Below are 22,207 nucleotides of genomic sequence, written 5' to 3' on the forward strand. Positions count from 1 at the left end.
GCTGGGAGTAAAGCGTGTGAGAGAGTGACCTCGTGTGTGAATGAGCAGTTTGCTGCGCTTAACGAGGTCTGCATGACATCAGCCATTAAACGCTTTTATTCCCCTCGTGTGTGAGCTCCATTAAGTTTAGTAGCAGCGCAGAACGCTGAAGGCAACGCAGCGCACATGCCACCGTTACGGACACGTTTAGTGCCGTCTGGGGACTCGCTGGAAATCTGCTCTTCACATGCAACTAATGACGTCTGATTCAATTAGCCTGCTTCACACTTCCGTGTTTCTGCTTCCGGATCGGCGCTGGCAGGGTAAACGTTTTTCTGGTGACAACAGCCTCCGTTCTTAACAAGAATGAGTTCGAGAATCAAAGTCTTTCTTTACTAATGAGATATTATGAAAATGCTTGCTACTTTACTCTACAAAGTGCAAACATTTCTGTATGCGTCAGCTCGGGTCATCACAAATACACTGAAACAAAAGATTAATTCAGTTCATCTGGTTGCACACTATTTATTTTAGCTACATTTAACTTTTTGTTTTTTAGTTAGTCAGCTAAATTAGTTTATTTAAATGTAGCTAAAATAAATTGATTGCAGCCACTGACCTTAAATTGTTTCCGTTTGTTGTTGGATGTGCATGAATTGTTTTCACTATAATTATTATTATTATTATTTAGTGCTGTCAAACGATTAATCGCGATACATAATATATTATAATATATGCGTGTGTATTTATTATGCATGTATATGTATAAAAACTTTCTGAAATATATCCATGCATGAGTTTGTATGTTTATATATTAAATATATTTATATATAATATAAACTATATGAATATAAATATATACATGTACGTATTTTCAAAATATATAGTGTATGTATATTTATACATGCATAATAAATATACAAAGTTCACACCAGAGACAGTAGTGAAGTATTTTTACTCCGCTTTAAAAGTACTTTTCAAGTGTCTGCACTTTATCAGTGTTTCTCTTTATAAAACTTTACTTCACAACATTCCAAAGTATACTTTTATTGCACTACGTTTCATATTAAATACCATTTAATACTTAATTACATTAGAAATCTAGTACTTTCTTTCTTTTACTCATAAAAGTAATTCAAAGATTTACTTGAGAGCAAGAAAGTACTACATTTTTAATGTTCTTAAGTATTAAAGGTAAAACAAACAACATATTTATTCATGAAAATGTACTTTTATGCAGTAAAAAGTATGACATAATGCTTGGGAATATAGTGAAGTAAAGTTTTCCAAAGAAAAACACTGATAAACCACAGATACTTTTTAAATTGGCTTGAGTAAAGTAAAAATACTTCACTACTGTCCGCCTCTGGTACACACACATATATATATATTATGTAAACAAAAGCTTTTATTTTGGATGCAGTTAATCATGATTAATTATTTGACAGCACTATTATTAAAGTAATATTGTATTTTCTCTCCTTTGCATTATTAACGTGATGTTTTGAATGTTGTATAATGTGCCCTGGAAAATACATATTAAACAAGAGATGACTGGGATTCATGACTTTATTCCTTCGGATTACGCTGCTGTGTTGAGTTTAATCTGCTTAAACTGGACTCAGAATGGTTTAATGTGTTCTTGGAAAAATGTGCATGTGGACATAAATGTTGTCATTTTGAAGTAATTTATCATGATGTGGTGATTCGAGGTAAATTGAGATAATGCGCTCAAATGTACCGGAGATCAAAGACTGTATAAAAAGGGATTTATATAGTCTTTGGTGGTTGCAAGCAGTGACCATATAAGTTACAAACAAGTGAAATGTTATTTCTTTGTAGATTATATAACAACTTGGAAAACGGAAAAGGTAAGAAGCATTATTTGAGAATAGGGCGCACTGATATAATAGGCGCAGACCTGGAACGGAACGAACTTTACCCTGCGCCGACGTAATCTCAGATTTTTGTGAAAAAGGCTAATTGACTCGAGCATCAGCGTAAACCGGCAGAAGACTGTGACATTGTGGATGATGTAAGACTGTGTTTTGGGCCGCCAGCGTGGGTCGAGGCCTTGGAAACGTCTGGATGTATGAAATAGGCTTTCTTTGGGATGCTCTGCTTTGTCACTGTTGGCAGGTTTTCCCCGTTTCTGAATGTCAAATTCTGCTTTTCCCAGGCAGCCATAAAACTGATTTCTTAAAAATACTGGAACGTGGCGGGGAATCTCAGGAAAGCTGTGAAGAACAGGCCCGGGTCGTGTGGGAACACAAAAATACAAAAGAAATAACAAATTACGTTTTGTGTAAAAAGATAAAAATAAAAAAAGACATAAGAAAATATTTTTTATATAAAGTAAGATGCATTTTTAGACTTTTTTGTCATGAAAACTGTCATGAAAATGTGACAATAAATCCTTAAAGATAATTGATGTTATTTTACAAAACAAAATGTCAATTTTAAGAACTTATTTATTGCATCATAAACTGCCATGACAATTTGATGTAATAAATACAAAAAAAAATAATAATAACAATTTCAAATAATTTTTTCTGGTCCTATTTGAACAAAATCAAAATAAATAATTAAATAAAACAATTATGTTTTCTGTGAAATAAAGTTTACTTTAAGCAATTTTTTCTAGGATTTATTGCATTAGCTAAACGTATTATTAGTCACAAAAAAATGTGACTAATAATAAGACTTTATTTAGCAGAAAACAGTCATTTCTTATTTTGATATTGTGGTTAAATGTGTTGTGCTCATGTTTCATCACAAAATCAAAAGACAGAAATAAGAAATTATGTTTTCTGTAAAATAACGTCTATTTTAGGAATAGTCCGAAAATATTATTATTTTTTTTTTTTGTGGTTTAATATCTGTGGTTAAATTTTGTTGACATATTTTTAAAAGACAGAAATAAAAAAAAATATTTTTCGTAAGATGAAGTCTATTTTAAGTCATTTTTAAAGGATTTATTGCATGAGTTTAACGGTCATGAAAATGTGGCAATACAATAACTCCTAAAAAAGGCCTAAAATAGAATTTATTTTACACAAAACTTAAATTGTGTGGTCATATTTAACCAAAATAAAAATAAATTTCCATTAAAAAATTGAATCTATTTTAAGACATTTTCTTAGAATTTATTGTATTTTCATGACACTTAAGATCATTTCCTCTTTATTTTTTTGACTAGAATATGACAAATTAAATATTATTTTAAACTGTAAAGTAGACATTACAGTAATATTTGTTGTACTGCCTTTAATTTATGCTGATTTAAATAAAACTGTACTTTATTATTGTAAAGTAAGACATCCAGACATTTCACCTTTGGGAGGAAAATGTGCATTAATGTCATAACAATACAAAAGAAAAGTCCCAATGGTCTTGTGTTTTCATAGCATTCACTCTCAGAATGCCGCTGTAATAATGTTTGAGAGGAATCAAGCGGTTGAATCAGTGTTTAGTCTGGATGTCCTCCTTTCCGAGGGTCAAAGGTCAAATACCGACTCCAAATTCACTCCCAGAATTGTTTTTCGTCGAGAGCAGCAGAAAGAGCTGGAGGAGTGGATGAATTTCTCATGCTCTGAACAGAAATAGAGGCCGTCCTGCTGATTTATGACAGACATTTAAGCGTATAAGACTTGGCAAGAAATGGTTTACTCTAAAAATAGTCAAATTAAATCTGATTCTTCAGGGTCACTGTCCTTCTCACGGTTTTATGTTCTGCTGTTTTATGTTTCTGGCCCATGTTTGCAGCGCTCATCACTGAGTTTGAATGATGTTTGCATTGCAGTATGGAGACGTCTTGAACATTCTGATATCCAGTAAGAAGAAAGGCAGTGCTGTGGTTGAGTTTGCATCAGCAAAAGCCGCTGTGAGTATTTTACATCTCCAAATACACAACAAAACAAAACACAAATCATGCATCATTTTCAATATATTTCAGCCACATATTGAGAAGAATCTCATCAAAACATATTGGAGGGTCATATAACAGGCCAAAATCAAAGAGGAATAATCCCTATAATATTATTTAAAGAAAATTATTATTTTCTGGGCAAATTTCCCCTAAATTTTCATTATTCTAATGAGTACACTTTTTTTGTCTAATATTTCTTAATGAAGATTGTCATAAAAAAATAATTTTTATTTTTTATTTTTGACCCTGGACCACAAAACCAGTCTTAAGGGGCAATGCATCATCTGAAGCTGGATTGTGTTCATATTCCGGCATCATCTGCTTGCCTGTGTAAACTATGCATTATATATATATGTGTGTATGTACATTTGTAAATTTTTTATATTTATCATAAATTTATTTAATGTATTATAAAATTATTTATTAAATATTATTATAAAATATGACCTTTTATTCACTCAAGTAAATGTTTTTTTTTTTTTTTACAATTTAATACATGATTTATTTATTTTTTATTTACAGTTTTTGTAATGATATATACAGTGTGGGAAAACAAAAATATAAAATATATATAATTTAAAATAGAAAATATCAATAATCAACTAATACATAAGTAAAGCCTATATTTTATTACACTTTTATATATATATTTTATACATTTATATTATAAACGTTTCTAATTTCTTAAAATGGTGAATTATATTGATCGCATTGAAAGAGTTTCTGTGAGTGTATTGTGACGGTCTGATGCTTGTTAACCGTATGCAATAGAAAGCAGAAGCTCAGTTATTGTCCTGACCCCTGTGAGTGTCTGAGATTGGGGTCTGTCGGTCAGGACGGGACTGTTGTGGTTCTGCTCCGCCATGCGGTTTGCGGTTACCGCTCCGAGAAACACAGAAAGAACAGGCTTTGTGTTTGAGTTCAGCACATGTGTGTCTGTTCATATGAAGGAAAGCACACACACATTCAGTGTCATCTTCTCTGTGCTCTCAATCAGGACCTGGCGTTTAAAAACGAGACCGGCCTGACCGGAAACTCTCTGAAAATCACATGGCTGGAAGGACAACCGGCCCCGACGTCACACATCGACTCTGCACAGCAGGTACAGCAAACCATAAAACAGCACAAAATCACAGGAAAGTAATCTGTTTTAAATGACTCAAAAAAGAAAATCAAACCTCTTTTGCATTGTGACATTAATTTGTACAATTAAGCACATTTTCCCCAAATTCTCATTATTGTAATGTGTTTAAATCGTTTACTTTTTGGTCTAATTTTCCTCAATAATGATCTTAATCACATTAAAAAATTCGATAATTTTCTTCATGCAAAATTAAATTTTTTGATTTTGGGCTGAAATACATGGAAGCTCATTTTCACCATGGACTAAACAAATCTGGAAAAACATAAACTTGTAATCATGAACAAAAAGGCAAAATTCTGAGAACAAAAAGTCACATTTACATTTTTTTTATTCCATGGCAGAAACAAATTTGACTTATTTCGCACAATTCAAAAAAGTCAAGCTTGTTTCAAAATGATTATGATTTAAACCCCCATAAAATATATGTATTTACACTTTTTATTTATTTACTTTTATTTATCTTTTTATTACCAGAGTTTTATGATACATAGAGGGTGGAAAACAAAAACAACAACTAAATAAATAAATAAATAAATAAATAAAATGAAAAATTCGACAAAATGGAGGTAATTTAAATGATTTAAATGAAAACATTAATTCAAATTTTGAAAATTAAATTATCAACAAATGCATGAAGATTAAGCATATTTTTATATATTTTTAATTTGTGTATATTATAAATTTTTTCTGAGTGTATTATGAGAGTCTGATGCACAGGAGAAAATGTTTTTATATGTTAATACCTCACAAATATGACGTTTCTTCTCCAAATTGTGAGATAAAAAGTCACAAATACATGTTGTAGTTTTTTTATTCAGTAACAGAAATAATCTTCCATAGAAATGTGACCTGAATATTCTTTACAGGTTTCATAAGATTCATTAAATACATTTAATATGCAAAATATCTTAATATAAATATCCAAATATTTGTTATTCGTGATTTATTTACAATTTTGTATGACACATACGGGACGAGAAAACAACAGCAACAACAAAATACAAATCAGTGAATGACTGAAATGCATGAAGATCAGCAAACGCAGTTTAATAGGAAAGTAAGGAGCATGTAAACACAGCCACTGCTTCTGTGCGTGAGTGTTTGTCTGTGTGTAAGTTTAACAGAAGTGTAAGGTTACCGCAGCGTTCCAGATGATTCCTATAGATCTAAATAACATATTTCATAGCTCTGTCAGAGAGACGTGTGTAAACACACAGCTTCAGCGGCTCATGAGGCTCCTGAACAATGACTTCGCTGGGTTTGTTTGATTTGGAGGACCCCCAGCATGAGTCTCATTATGGCCCAACACGGCAGGACGGGGAGGAGATGTGTGTGTAATGTGTGACTGGCACGAGATCCTGCTCAAAAACACCCTCCTGACTTCTCTGCCTCCCTCTTTCCTGCTTCCAGTCTCTTCTACACAGTTCACATCTATATCTGCTCTTATTAGTGCACAATCTGAGCATGCATGCATGAGGAGAGCTGGGAATCATGATGTTTGGTTGCGTTAATGGTTTTGTGTCGTCTGAACTGATCGCGATGAGAGAGCTGTGTTATTATTGTACTAAATCTAAAACTATTAGAGCCATTTTTGTTAAAAGCTGAAATTAAATATGAATATTAGATGAAAAACTGAAACTTATTACTTGCTAAAGCAACATTTTCAATTATGGGGTTATGTACTAAAACTACTAAAATGGGGGGGAAGAATTAAAGCTAAAATAGAAGAAAAGATAATAAATTAGACAAAAGCACTTTACAAGTTTACTAAAACAGAAACTGTAAATATCTCAAATAAAAGCTCATTTAAATATATTAATAAATGCTGTATTATTAATTTTCAAAGATACTCTGAGCAGTGTTGTTTTATTATCATTGATGTAGTATTATACTTTTTGTTAATATTCTTAATTAGTTAAAATATATATATATTTATTTTTACTAATTTTAAAGTTTTAGTAATTTTGAGTATTTTTGTCATTTTTCTTAGTTTTTTTTTTTAAATGTCTATATAGTTTTTATTAATTAGTTTAAAAAAGTTAATAATTTATTTGTTTCAGTTGAACTTACACTTAACGAAAACGGGAAATGTGGCCTTGGCAACTATCTGAAGTAAAATAATATCTTATTTTACTGTGTTTATAGTTTTAGTTGACTGTAATAACTAAAACTAGTCCTGAGTGGTTTTAGCATGTCACTAAGTGGTTGCTAACGTAAACAAGGGTTGCTAGGTGGTTTCATATAACTTTATTGTATAGGCTAGTCTTCAATATAAAAATAATGATACCATTGCTGTTTTATAGCATACCATATTGAACTACAAGCACTGAAATCATGGTTAATGCTTGAGTCGTTCCTGATCCATTAATGTCTCTGTCGCTGTGAACCAGTGTTCATCCTGCAGCTCTAACCTGGACTAAATCTAATCCAGCAGCAGACGAGCTTCAGGCCTCCAGTTACATCAGTGAATAATGATAAAAGCCACTGAGACGGAGAATTATAACAAATAAATCCGGTCGTCTGGATGTTAAACTGATGCAGGTTTGAGAAGAGGTTTTCTGATGTTTGTATGTTTTCTTGCATCTCTGTTTAATGTTCACTAGAAGTGCACTATACTGCTCAAAAGTTATGTTTTATTAATCAAGGATGCATTAAATTGATACAAATTTCCAGTAAAGACATTTACGATGTTATAAAAAAATTCAATTTCAAATAAATGCTGTTCTTTTGAACTTTCTATTAATCTGTGAATTCTGAAAAATTAAAATATATCACGTTTTCCACAAAAATATTAATGTTTTCAACATTGATAATAATCAGAAATGCTAATCAGTATATTAGAATAATTTCTGAAGGATCATGTGACTCTGAAGACTGATGCTGAAAATTCAGCTTTGATCACAGAAATAAATTATATTTTAACAGATATTCACACTTATTTTAAATTGTAATAATATTTCTAAATTTTTACAGTTTTTCCTGTATTTTTAAACAAAATATTGCAGCTTTGATTAGCAGAAGAGACTGACTTCAAAATTATGAACGGTTGTGCAAGTCATTGCTAGCTTGCATTTGCAGCTTTTGAACAAACAAGCACTAGATATATATTATATATTTACATAAACTAGTTATATATTTTGTTTTCAATTAGTTTTGTGCCATTAGCATCCTTGAAATCACATCTTTTTTGTAAATAAATAAGGCAGGGTGGATCCCTAAACCAGATAAGTGTGATATAGTGAGCCGATCCTCAGCACAGATTTACTCCAGTTGGCTGTTAATGAACTCGTTTTGATGCTGCAGGTTCCTCGTTTATTCGATTTTCCAGAATAACGTGCATGAATGTTATTAAGGGATCTGATGCTGAATTGCTGCATCAGGCCACAGGTTTCTAAAGGCAAGTAAAGAAAAACGGGGTAATTTTCACATTTACATCAGGGAGGTCAGATTTACATGCAGGTCAGCTGAGACGCTGTGGAGGTCTGGCCGAGCCCCTCCGCATCCCATAATTCCCTTAGACCAGTCGTGAGTGCAGATCTGGTTTCAGGGTTGAGGGCCGGCTGGGTTTTGCTCTTGCTGGTCGTCTCTGAGGTTTAATGCAGCTGCGCCTGAGCTCTGGGGGAATTTCTCCTCGTTTGTTAAATGGAGATGTCTGATGCGTTTGAGTCACAGCTCAGTCTTATTGATGCTTCTGATCAGATATCATAGCAGTGTTTTGTTTAGTCCTGGGAGTAGAAATGAGTAATGTGTTTGTCACTTCGTTATATAAATGAATCGTTGTGATTTAGCACTCAGAAGAGGAGTGACAACTGTATTTATCTGCAGTGTGAACGTGGATCGATGTAGTAAGATGAGTAAAAAAATGCAAATGTGATTATTTTGTCATATTTCAGTTGTAATTTAAACTATTATTATTTATCATTTTAATATTTTATTTTAATTGGTTACACTTTATTTAAAGGTGTAATTATACATTTAAGTACCGAGTAATATGAATTAACTACAGCACTTACTATATGGTTAGGATTAGGGTTTGGTTTAGGGTTAGTTGCATGTAATTATGCATAATTTATTGTTATTATAATAGTAAGTACATGTAACGTAACAAGAGTTTTTAATTTAATATACATATAGCAAATATTATCATCATCCAGCTCTAATCTGATACATGCATGAAGATATTAAACATTAACATCATGATTTTCTGTACAGCTGCTTTAAATCAATGTGTTTGGTGAGACACTGTACAAATGAAAATGATTTTATCCTTCAGCTCTAACGTGGTTATGTTCATATTTCATGTCTGAGTCCTGTATATCATCACAGTGTGGTATCTTCAGCTCTGTCCATCAGAGACACACTTGAGCCCGAAGCAGGAGTTTCTTCTGTGGAGTTATTTAGAAACACTGGCCTCCGTGTAACATTTAACTGTTCCCTCTGCACGCCTCTGACAATAAATGTAGATTATTTGGATTGGGTTTGGTTTCACGGCTCCGAGCTGTGATCAATTCTCAGGGCTTGCGTGATATATGAAGGCACAGACGGTTGTGAAACGTCTTTGAGAGTGAAATAAAGGACTAATAAGAGTTTTGGGATGATGCACTTATTCAGAAATGAACAGCAATCATCATGTTTAGCAGAAATGTAATTTGCACAGTTTACTTTCACTGACTTTAGTGTTTTCACACACTCGAGTTTTGGCTTCACCCGATGTTCTCGATATGTAAACTAATAGACTCGTTCCCAGTAGCTTCTCTCCGTAACATCTGCCCTCGTCCGCCTGGGATTAAACGTCTCAGGATGTGGTATGTTATTGCTTTACATGACTGTATGCACACAATCATATCATATCTCTGTGCGATAATATAGATGGCATTTTGTACTATGTAAACAACAATGAACAATACTTCTATCATAAAAATAAACATAAATGTTGTTATAATTAATAATATTATGAATAATAATTTTAATAATATTTATTACTTTACACAAAAGGAACATTACCATTACATTAACATTACCATGTCTGCATTTGTGATGGGAAAAACGCCAAACAACAAGCACTACTCTACACAGCTCAAAACTCACGTTTGAATAGTCAGTAGCAGAAACACACTTACAGGCTGAGAGTCAGAAAACACACTTACAGGCTGAGAGTCAGAAAACACACTTACAGGCTGAGAGTCAGAAAACACACTTACAGGCTGAGAGTCAGAAAACACACTTACAGGCTGAGAGTCAGAAGAGACTGTCCTTGCAAAGTTGGAATTGCCCCACTTTACAGAAACAGTCTTAGAGCAAGCCAGCACTGTAGACTACTCTTCCAGATTCAGGAAATAGTCCTCTGTAAAATGCGCTGCACACACTCTAATATTTGTGTTGAACTGTTCTGGAACAGTGTTGTAAATACAGCTTAACCACTGATGTCTAGTTGTGTCCTCTTTTGGAAGCCCAAACAAAGTAGTTTCGCTTTCACAACGAAACACAGCATCTCCAGGACATGACGCCAGCGGCAGCAACAACACTACAGCCAGAATAAAAATCACGCCCTCTTTCATTGCATAAACATTTGGGGCGGTGTTATGAAAATCTCCCCACACCGTGATGTAGACATGTGGGGGCGTGTCTGAATGAGCCGTTTTAGGAAGGCGTGGACAAGTCTTAACTTTGATAAAGAATATCTCTTTGGTTTTGAGTCTTTAGTCTTTGCAACTTCAGGGATCTTATCTATGCACAAACAGCTTCACTCCAAAGAGAAAGAAAAACTAGAAATCTCATCATATGACCCCTTTAATGAAGTGAGAAACACATTACACACCTATTTCTCATTTCTACTCCCAGGACTAAACAAAACACTGCTATGATATCTGATCAGAAGCATCAATAACACAGAGCTGAGACTCAAACGCATCAGACATCTCCATTTAACATAGACGTGAGTCACACACATCAGCGGTCAGCGAGGGATGACCAGCACTCGATGGATCGGTCATATCACGAGAAGCGTTGCGTAATCGCTCTTCCCGGCACAATCGCTCGTAAATCACGCTGTTCTCTCTCTCGCTGATCTACGTGTGGAGTTTCAGATAAAAGTGCAAACTCAGGGAGTCTGAGAGACGTCTGTTTTTCTGTGCTGTCAAACGCGTCGGCGTTCCTGCCAGACACAACATGACGCAGATGGATGGGCTATTTCAAGGAGTCATATCTGTAGAGCACATTCCTCCCAGAACAAACTGGCTTTGCCCAGACGGAGGGGTTTCCGGGAAGGCCGGCGGGATCTGGTGGATGGGCGGTCGACCCGTGTTAGTTTGTGGTGAGAACGGTGATTTAAGGGAGGGATATTTTAATCTGAGATGCATATCTGTGCATTTGGGATGATATTCTGCTGTGTTTTTGAGAGATTTTCTCCCAATGCAAAAAGTGATGTCTTGCTCAGTATCTCGTTTTCCAGTACAAATAACCAAACATTCCTAAACCAAGATATGTTTACTTATGATGCAAAACGACAGGACAAAATGACAAAAAGAATGTCTATGAAATTTTTTTGCTTAAAACAACAAATATCTGCCAATGGAGTCAGAAAAATGTAAGTTTCTTTTTTCAGACTCCATTGGGATCAAGCATAAACTCGCTTAAATTTGAGTCACTTTGATCAGTTTTTCATAAAACAAGACCTATCTTGCCATTTTCTTCTGAAGTAAATGAGAGTGAGACAGAGATGCTGAGTTTTCTGAGAATACACTGATTCTCTCTCTGTAAAAGTGACATTTTGCAATATTTTTTTGTTGTTTTCCAGTACAAATAAATATGTAAACATTCATAAATCAAGATACGTTTACTGGAGATGCACAATGAGATAATGTCTAGTTTATCTCTCAACTGGGTCAGAAAAATAAACGTAAAGTAAAGTTTGTTTTTCTTGCTCCATTTGCGGATATTTGTTCTTGTTTTGAGTATAAACTCTCTTCATTTTGATAAATCTTTCAGAAAACAAGATTTATCTCGTCACTTTATTCTGACGTAAATGAAAAGTTTTATGAGAATACACAGATTCTGTCTTTTGCAAAACTGATTTTTCTTTCTTCTTTTTTTTTGGTCTTGTTCTCCAGCACAAATATATGAACATTCTTCAGTCAAGATACTTGAAAATTAAATGCAAAGTGACAGAAGATAAGAAATAAATTAAAATAAAGTGAGTTTATGCTTAAAACAAGAACACGCATCTGTCCATTGGGTTAGAAAAATAAACTTTTGTATAAAGTAAAATAAACCCCACTGGCAGATATTTGTTCTTCAGTTTTCCAGAAAACAAGACTTTTTATCTTATGTAATCTTGCTTCTTAAGTAAATGAAAACAGCACTGAGGTTTCTGAGAAGACTGAGGAAATGTTGCACAGCAAAACATGATTTTCTTAGGGTTTTTTGTCTTGTTTTGCAGCACAAATATCTAAACATTCTTAAATCAAGATGCATTTACTTGATCTGTCAAAACAAAATAGCTTGCTAAGAGTTGTGATAGAGATGCTGTAGTTTGGCTGTTTGCATGGCAGAGCTGTGCTGAAGGATCTTTCATGCTGCAGTGCGTTGTGTTTCTGGTTTTGATGATGAACAGCTCATTGCGTGCGTTACGCTCCTGAGCATTCGGGTAAAGCTGGGTAATAGGAGTCGCTGCTTATGACTTACTGGACGATGTCCATTGTTTTAATGTCAATAATAAAATAACGAGGATCTCCTCTGTCTACCGTCTGACGTGAACGGAGAAATATTCCCGTGTTTCCTGACTTTCTCCACGCTTTTCAAACCCTTCCAAGGTTTATTTTTCTTCTCATTCTCCTTTTGCATTGATTGATTGAGTTTCTTATGGTCTAGATGCATTATTTACCGACTTGAGACAAAGTACAAGTCATATTTAGAAAGTACAGCCAGTTCCCGTGCATGTTTTTCTTTCTGTAAACTTGAACTGTTGTTTCTAAGATCTTTAGCTGCTTGGCCACACAATGCAGTGAAGAAACATCACATCAGGGTTATTATCATTAAGCACAACTAAAACCATAAACATTTTTGCCACTTAAAATAAAATAAACCTTAACTAAAAATGAAATACAAAAAAGCAATTTTTTTTTTTTTTTTTTTCAGCTAGCTGCTTTTTGTTTAGTTTAACTTTAAGTACTAAAATAACTCCAATTATAACTGAAATTAAAATGAATAAGCTTTAAAAATAGAACTAATAAAAATGACAAAAAATGCAAATAAAATGACAATTTTAACTATGGTCATTTTGGAAATAATATAAAAATAATACTAACAACAATATATTTTATTATCTAATTTTGAATTTTTGTTGTTTTACTGAATGTGATAAGTATAAAATATTTTTTTTTCGTAAATATTTTGAAATTGTTTTGTATTGACAATCAACATCCAGGACCAGAATTATCTATTTTATTATTTAATTTTAAGAACATTTATTCTAAAACTGTAATACAACTTCAATGTAGTTAATCAGAAATTAACAAACAGAGCAAAATGACTAAAACTGGAAAATATAAAAATAAATAAATAAACAAATATAAATAAACATCACAGACATTTAGAAAAATAAATATAAAATTTATAAAATAGAAAATAAAAATAAAAATAATTTTTTTTGTCATTTTTAAATAACTACATATTAAATAGTTTTAATAAATTTTTCGATTTTCCATGTTCATTTGAAATTTAGCAAAAAAAAAATTAATTTTGTTCTTTGCTTCTATCATTTTTGATCAACTAAATCTGTGTGGTTCAAATGAAAATGGAAAATATATAAGTAAATACCTGTAATATCTCTTACATTTAGGGAGAAAAATAACATAAAAAAAGTGTTCATATTTAAAATGTATTATTATTTTTATATTTTATATAAAATATTTAAATTATATTTAAATTTAAAATTGAAAAAAGCGCTGATTGGCCAGTACAGATGTTATCGTGCATGCTTTAGACGGGATCAGACTCCTCGTTGTTCTCAGCAGTGATATCTTGTCAGTTTCTCTCTCTGTCTGTCTGTCTGTCTGTCATGTGCAGGTCTGTTGTCTGTCTGAAGGCCTCCTGCGGCTCTGTTTGTTCAGCAGGTAGTGGTTAAAGCCTCATGCACATGTGGCAGTATCGTGTTCCCTCACTTCTTCAGCTGTCTTGAGAACAGAAATACAGAAATAGCACCAGTTTGGACATTGGAGTGTCTGAGATCATGTGCTGTATAAGGTCTCTCTCGCTCTCTCTCTCTCTCTCTCTCTCTCTCTCTCTCTCTCTCTCTCTCTCTCACTCACAGATGGACGGCAAACACAGAACATTCAGTTCAGCTGCTGACAATGCAGCCGTTTTAAAGCCATTTGTGCTCTGAACTGAGGCAGCAGGAGCGAGTCTCATCAGACCTGCAGTAATAGACTGATGCATCGCTCATGTTTAGATTTTTTGTTATATTTTCTTAATTGCTGTTAAAGAGAGATCATAAATATTGTAAGTAATTTTTTTAATTGCTATAAGCCTTATTGGTTATATTTAATATAAATGCTAATAACAGTTTTTATTTTGTTTTGATTTTTATAATACTTTAAAATATATATATATATATATATATATATATATATATATATATATATTTATTATTCTTAATTACTGTTATTAGGCCTACATATAATAAATAATAAATACTTTTTTAAATATAAAATATAATTTAAGAAATATTTTTTAATTTTAAATATTTAAAAACAAAACTTTATAGCTGTTGTTTTATTGTAAATATTTTATTGAAAATATTTAGTCAATATTAAAACTTTTTTTCTTAATTTTTTTTTTATTGCATTCTACAGGAGAATTATTTTTTATATATATATATATATATATATATATATATATATATATATATATATATATATATATATATATATATATATATAAAAAAACTAACAGGCTTGATTAGTGTTTTGTTGCAATTTATTTAAGCAACCAAGTGCATAATTGCATTTATATAATCACAGTGATTATGCAAATGCAATTAGGCACTTGGTTGCTTAATAAAAATAAAATTGTTTTTAATATGCATATTTACATATATAAATACATACATTTTCATCAAAACATTTTAAGGAATCACTGTTGTTTCCTTCCACTGGTAGATCTAGTGTGTGAACTAATATTAATAGTTAATCTGACTGATTGCCACTGAACTGACCTGACAGGTTTGCCTTATAGAAATAATATAGCTCGATATAATAGATCATACGACTGTTCATTTAGGCTGTAAATGCAATGTACTGAAGCTCAGAAAGCAGATAAGGAAATCACCGTTTGAAGAGGCCAAATAAAAGCAGCTCGATTATTAACTAGACTCCAGCAATCATTGACTGACGAATTATCTGATGGTGGACAGTCAGACTGTTACACAACATTATATAACAGACTTCATTCGAAGGGGGTATTTCTAAAAAAAGGGTGTGGGGGTTGGACAGCAAAACGCTGGTCTGAAACGCACACTGCATTTCCAGGAAGAAATGTCTGTTTGAGCAATGTTTTGAGGGTTGTTATTATTGTCCAGAGTTCAGATGTTTGATCAGAAACAGTGCTGCTTTTCCGTCAAGCTTCCTGCAGCGAGTTCCAGGTCGTTTCCAGTAGGGCTGTCAAAATAGCTGAAAAGCTAAATTTGAAATTTGTACTTAAATATTATCAATATTCAAATTATATTCAAATTCGAATTAGGGATGGGCGATACGGGCTTAAAAATATATCATGATAACTTCTGGCACTTATTGTGATAGTAATATCAATAACGATAATTCAGGGAATCTTATGCATCCACCAAGAGACAAAAAAAAAAAAAAAAGTTTCTTTAGAAAAAAGTATTATCTTTCCTATTTTTACCCTGGAGTTGTGAGCATTAGGGAGTACACATGTAATGTAATGACCGTTTAATTCATACTGGAAGCCAGAGGGCGCTCTTGCGCAGAAACTACACATAATGCATTGCAGAAGTAATTGCTCTGACACGCTCCAGGAAATCCCTAATATGGACAAAAGTATCCAGTTATCCCTGTAGCTGAATAAAAGGCAGATAGAGAAATTTTACCTTGGGAAACTTGATTACAATTAACACAATTGCGACAATATGGTTTATCTGTGTTCTTCAAGCAATCTTGGGTATTTTTATAAAGATAAAGCATATTTACAATGCAATGCGAATCAACATAGCCTTTATCACTGTATATTATGATTTCTGCCTCATTCTGTGATATGAAACCACGTCTGATCACAAAGTTATTTCAAACACTTAACTGATGTTATGAAGTTAATTTGGAGAAAAGTATGTCAATCAATGATATCTTTGGACAACAGGCTTGTAAACAGGCTCATACACATGCAAACCTGTATCACACACGTTACTGTACATTTATTCAAGACTCAGACTGATTTTTGTCGCACTGTACAGCCCTGACCAAACAGTTCCAGAAGGAGTGCCTCGTTTAGCGACATATTCCTCCTCAATTTCACATCCGCCTTCCACAATGTCGCTCCGCACGGTCGCACACAAAAATATGTCAACAACTAGGCTTTATCGTTATTATCGCTGGAAGACTAAAGGTCTTCGTCCGAAATTTTCGCACGTTAACAAAAATAAATGCCTCACGTTGTGTCAATCACGTTTACACACTGCCTCTGAAACTTTCGTCTGTCATAAAAAAATTCTGATCAGGTTCGATTTTCTGTGTTTTCGCATCCGTAGCAAGAATTTTGATAGTAAAGGATGACGAATACGAGAAAAGCGCATTGTATAAGATATCGCCCATCCCTAATTCGAATGCAACAAATGTGGATTTTTATTTGACAGCCCTAGTATCAGTTCACGGTTGATGGACTTTATCCATCACTTGCAGCACAGCGTCTAGTATGGACGGTCCCAGATCCAGACTGAACGTGAACGCAGAGTCTGTTTGGTCCGGCTGTGTTTCCTCTGGGTTGGTTTGGGTTGAATCCCGTCCGGAGCTCAGGCTGCCGCGAGCAGGACTCCAGCTGATGCCGGTCGGCTCCGTGTGTGAACACGTGTCCTCGTCTTCCTCCGTGTCCAGGAGGGGAAGCGAGCTGTACTTCTGCCTCTGACTGGTTGGCACATGCTCCCAGACTGGGCTGCACCGGCCCGCTTCATCCAGGTTGACGCGGGGCGGCTTGGGCGGCGGCGGGAGGAACAGGTTCTGCTCGCTCTTGGAGCTCTGCAGCAGGAGACTGTGGCCCTCCTTCAGGAACGACAGGTCTCCGAAGCTGTCCGAGTGTCCGCTCGTGCCGATGTGAGAGAGATGACGGAAGTCACCCAGAGGAAGGCTGATCATATTGACCGACAAAACCTCCTTTCGGTTCGATAGCCTCCTCTGCCAGCGTCCAGAAGTGGGTTTGCGGAGTAACAACGTCCTCAAGGGCATCTTTAGACTTCAGCAGTGTGACAGCATGTGAGGAGCGTCAGCTGGTGGCAGAGAGATTGGTTCTGGAACAGATTACAGGAATAAGTCATCAAACCTCACAGTAATTGTACTAAAAATTACCCGACGGAAACATACAATTCAAAAAGGTAAAATAAATTTAAAAAAGTCATATTTTGAAATAAATAAATATTTTTATTCAGAAAGGATGCATTAAATTGATCAAAAGTGGCAGTAAAAAAATCTATTTTTAATATTTAGCCTTTTTGTTTTATTAGGCTATACATAATAAATTAGGTATTTGGTTTTTTAAAACCGTAAACATTTTTTTTCTTCTGTATAAGCCTTATCAATTTGTACTGTATGTACTGTATGTATAATAGTTTTTGTTTTTAATTTTTTTAATTTCAAATTATTTTAATTTATTAAAGTATATATTTGTATATATTATATATTTATAAGCATATTATTATATATATATTTGCATTTCAAATAAATATATTTTTTCTTAGTGGCTGTTAAAAATGGCAAATATTTTTCTATATTCTATATTATTCTTCTTAAATGCTATAAGCCTTATTGATTTATTAGCCTATATATCATACATTTGGAGTTTCGGGTCTCAATTAATAAAAAATTATGAATACTTTTATTCAGCCTTGACACCATAATTGGTCGTATGTCACGTCACTTTATCACTTTCAGTTTTTACTGTATTTTAAATAAATGCAGGCTTGGTGAGCAGAAGAGACTTTCTCTGGTCCAGCACATGTGCTGTAGCAATCTCAGACATAGCTGTTCATTTTAACCAGTATTTGATTGAGATTAGATTAAGATTAAGTTTTCTTCCAGCTGGTTACAGATTAACAGTTGATATTGCGACATCTTTACAGCCGCTGGCATGTTTCGTTTTCTCACTTACAGCAAATGACTTGATTCTTCCGTGAGAATGTAAATGAAATCAGATTTACACATATTTTAATTGCACAATTGCATTCTGGATTCATGCGTAACAAGTGACCTGCATTCTCAGAGCACGTTCTCATAAAGCGCTCTCATTAAAGTATGAATCTGGCTAAATTAGTTTGGTATACAGAGTAATTAGACCCATTTGTTGTGATTAATGTCCATAGGAAGCTCTTTACTCCAGTTGGCATTGGTGTGGACGGTCACGGCCTTGTTTCGCGGTTTACAGTTCATTAGATCAGCTTTCGTGACTCGCAACACTCACTCCTTAAATTTGTATGGCACTACAGAAAACATGTTTTGTTGGCCAATAAAGGTTTTATCGGCACTTTAGTAGCAGCGGGAGACGACAAGCGCATAACGGCATTCCTCTACAAACATGCAACGAGAGGGAGGGAGGATAGAAGTGGATTGTTTTTAAGGAAATGTATGCTAAATCACCAAAACAACCAATTTGTCTTACCTTGAAAGGTGTGCAGGTGTTTCACGCCCACATCTGAACATCTGTGATCTGATGCCAACAAACGTTAGAGGCGTTTCTGCTAACATGACAAGACTTGTTAGGCTATAAAACAGGTTGAACGGAGAGATTCTCTAAATAGCATTGGATATTCTGCTACAAAAACCCTAAATATTCATCATGTTTCATTGATATGGATGTTATATTGATGCAAATCTTTTTGAGAATAGCGTACACTTCCAATATTTCACTTTCACCATCATTTTATGGCATTGCTTTTATATAAAGCCATAAAATTGGCTACATTTTTAAAAATAAAGGTGGGTTTTTTGCAGCGAATGCAATAGAAAAAACATTTTTGGTTCCTCAAAGAACCTTTCAGTGGTCAGTTTCTAAAATAACCATTTTTTCATAGTGTGAAGAAGAATTTAATAATCTAAAGATAATTAAAAATATAGATTCCAAATGTTTGTTTTTGCAGTGATGCCATAAAAGAACCATAAAAAAGCCAATATTCTCTTGGTGTGAAGAACATTTTAATGATCTAAAGAACCTTTTTTTCCACTATAAAGAACCTTTTGTTTGTTCCATGGACTTTAAAGGTTCTTCATGGAACCATCAAAGCCAATAATAAAGAACTTTTGTTTTTAAGAATGTACAAGAACCATTTTCGGTTCCCCAAAGAACCTTTCAGTGATAATTTCTTCAAAGAACCATTATTTTCTTGGTTTGAAGCACATCTTAATGATGTAAATAACCTTTTTTACACTATAAAGAACCTTTTGTTTGTTCCATCGACTTTAAAGGTTCTTCATGGAACCATCAAAGCCAATAATAAAGAACTTTTGTTTTTAAGAATGTACAAGAACCATTTTCGGTTCCCCAAAGAACCTTTCAGTGATAATTTCTTCAAAGAACCATTATTTTCTTGGTTTGAAGCACATCGTAATGATGTAAAGAACCTTTTTTCCACTATAAAGAACCTTTTTTTTGTTCCATGGATATTAAAAGTGTTTCATGGAACCAAGACGCCAATGAAAAGGCCCTTGACTGTAGAACAACCCTTTTTGGTTCCCCAAAGAGCCTTTCAAAGGTAAGTTCTTAAAATAATTTTTTTCTTAGTGCAAAGAACTTTTTAGACCCCTACAAAATCTTTTTCCACTTTTAAGAATCTTTTGCACAATGGAAAGATTCTATAGATGTCATATAGAAGAACTATTTTTGGCTCCCTAAAGAACCTTCCAGTAAACAGTTCTTAAAATAACCATTTCTTCTTAGTGTGAATCACATTTCAATATTCTGAAGAACCTTTTTTCACTATAAAGAACCTTTAGTGGTTCCATGGATGGTAACGATTCTTCATGGAACCATCAATGCCAATAAAGAGTAGAAGAACCATTTTTGGTTCCCCTAAAAACCTTTCAGTGATCGGTTCTTCAAAGAACCATTATTTTCTTTGTTCGAAGAACTTTTTAATGATCTAAAGAACGTTTTTCCACTATAAAGAACCTTCTGCACAGTTGAAAGATTCTGTAGATGTTGAAGGTCCTTCATAGAACCAAGACGCCAATAAAGAACCATTAATTTTTTAAAGTGTAGAAGAACCGTTTTTGGTTCCACAAAGAATGCTTCAGTGAACAGTTCTGAAAATAACCATTTCTTCTTATATTTTGATAATCTGAAGAATTTTGTTTTGTTTCAAGAACCTTTAGTTTTGTGGATGTTGAAGGTTTTTCATGGAACCATAAATGCCCAATAAAGAACCTTTGATTTTTAAGAGTGCAACCAGTTTATGGCTTTATGAATGCAGTGCCATTTAATGATAGTGGAAGTGAAATAGTGGAAGTGATCTGAAGTGTCGCTCAAGGCAAAACAAAGACTTTCTCTTACCGTAACTCAAGAGATCTTTGCAGTTTTGTCTTGTTTTTAAGCTCTTCTTCTACAGTACAGAGTCCGTCGTAGATCCTGAGTGTTAAAGTCCAGAGATTGTCAAACAGGTGAAGCTCCGCAGGTGCAGATGGAGTCCTCCCTAAAGCTCGGCGTTTGTTTGGTCTGTGCTGATGTCACACCTGGTAACGTAACTTCTGGGCAGTGTGTTCTCAGATACTGAGGAAGTTCACCTGAGCCGTTTCGCTCTGGCTTTCATCATGCTCCTGTGAAAGCTGGGAAGGGCACGGCTTGTCGTGTCAACGTCACGTTTAGAGGCTTCACTCGTTACTAATCTTGTGTCATTGTGTCTGCTGCTGGTTTCCTGTTCCCCTAGGCTTTGCTAAAGCCTTTCCGGCTTTGTAATGACAGCGGTCTCTCGCTCTGGGACGTGTATATACAGGCGGACCGGCGTTACACAAGTGCTGTTGACATGTAATAATTCCTGCTTCACGCCCATGACCTCACAGACATCGAGACCTGATTCTACCTTCTTCTGATTCTGAGTCAAGTCTAGGCATGACTTGTTGTTGTTTTTCTAGGAGAATCCAAGTTTATTCAGTGAAAAGCTATGGCTGAAGGGCCAGAGATGAAGCGCTTTAATGCTAGTTTAGGAGGTTCCCAACATTCTGATGAATATAAAGCACATCACAGTTTATCCCGGCTACGAACCGCCCACTCAGACAGAAAGTGACTGTCTGACCAACTAGTAAAATGACCAACCACTGCTTGTTTTGTTTACATGCCATGTATGTGCTCGAGGATATTTGATAAACACATGCAGTGTGTTGTATAGAAAAGCAAACTGGTTATTTTAGAGCTATTTTCATTGCTGAAGTTGAGCAAAAGCAGTCACTATTGCTAATATTGCTATTTTTGTTATATCTTTTCAGTCACTCTCTCTAGATAGCGTGAATAATGTGCAACACCTCATTTTCAGATGTATAAAACGTACTGCAATGTTAAAGAGGACATCTATAAAAATGAAGGTAAATAAATTTCACTAACCTTCGTGTACTCTGCAAAAGATGTGGGATGCGTTCGAAGGTGCTTAACCCTTGTGCATCAATAAAAAAAAGTTACGCTTAGGTCCATAGTGGAGAAAAATGTCCATGTCAATAAACGGTCATAAAAATTGGAAGCTTGGGAGCATTAAGTTCATGAAAATGATTTATGAACAATATTTTATGAATATTTTATATTTGAAACATGTTGAACTCTAAACCTGCTAGAAAATCAAAGCCATAAATCTAAACAAGTTGTGTTGCAAATTTGAGGTTGATATCTCAAAAAATGAGCTTTCAGTAAAATTTAGTTTGGGCGCAGTACCAGATTTTCCCCATTAGATGACAGCAAAA

At 34.2% G+C, this 22,207-nt stretch overlaps 2 protein-coding genes across 3 annotated transcripts in view; one reads left to right on the top strand and one right to left on the bottom strand.

Annotated features, from left to right (window-relative positions):
* The window catches only part of LOC306886300 (dnaJ homolog subfamily C member 17-like), a 56,882-nt gene that overhangs the window by 21,036 nt on the left and 13,639 nt on the right, over positions 1–22,207 (top strand). Inside the window, exons 9-10 of the mRNA XM_079443299.1 lie at positions 3,782–3,862; positions 4,905–5,009. Of these exons, the coding sequence (XP_079299425.1) occupies positions 3,782–3,862; positions 4,905–5,009 (186 nt within the window). The remainder of the gene's footprint in view (positions 1–3,781; positions 3,863–4,904; positions 5,010–22,207) is intronic.
* Positions 15,011–21,194, bottom strand: LOC306886303 (cdc42 effector protein 3-like). Of its 2 annotated transcripts, none has more exons than XM_079443308.1 (3): positions 20,814–21,096; positions 18,927–19,005; positions 15,011–17,562 (listed from the first exon to the last, which is right to left on the bottom strand). In XM_079443308.1, exon 3 carries the CDS (start codon positions 17,498–17,500, stop codon positions 16,928–16,930), a length of 573 nt encoding a protein of 190 aa, XP_079299434.1. In that variant the 5' UTR covers positions 17,501–17,562; positions 18,927–19,005; positions 20,814–21,096; the 3' UTR covers positions 15,011–16,927. The 2 variants fall into 2 exon arrangements, with proteins under 2 accessions (XP_079299434.1, XP_079299435.1); XM_079443309.1 differs by having other exon boundaries at positions 15,451–17,562; positions 18,927–19,002; positions 20,814–21,194.

The sequence above is a fragment of the Barbus barbus genome, assembly GCF_936440315.1.
Source record: "Barbus barbus genome assembly, chromosome: 20".
NCBI classification, from domain to species: Eukaryota; Metazoa; Chordata; class Actinopteri; order Cypriniformes; family Cyprinidae; genus Barbus; species Barbus barbus.

Excerpts from the sequence above, each read along its gene's own strand:
- LOC306886303 (XM_079443308.1), bottom strand. The coding sequence starts at position 17,500 with ATGCCCTTGAGGACGTTGTTACTCCGCAAACCCACTTCTGGACGCTGG.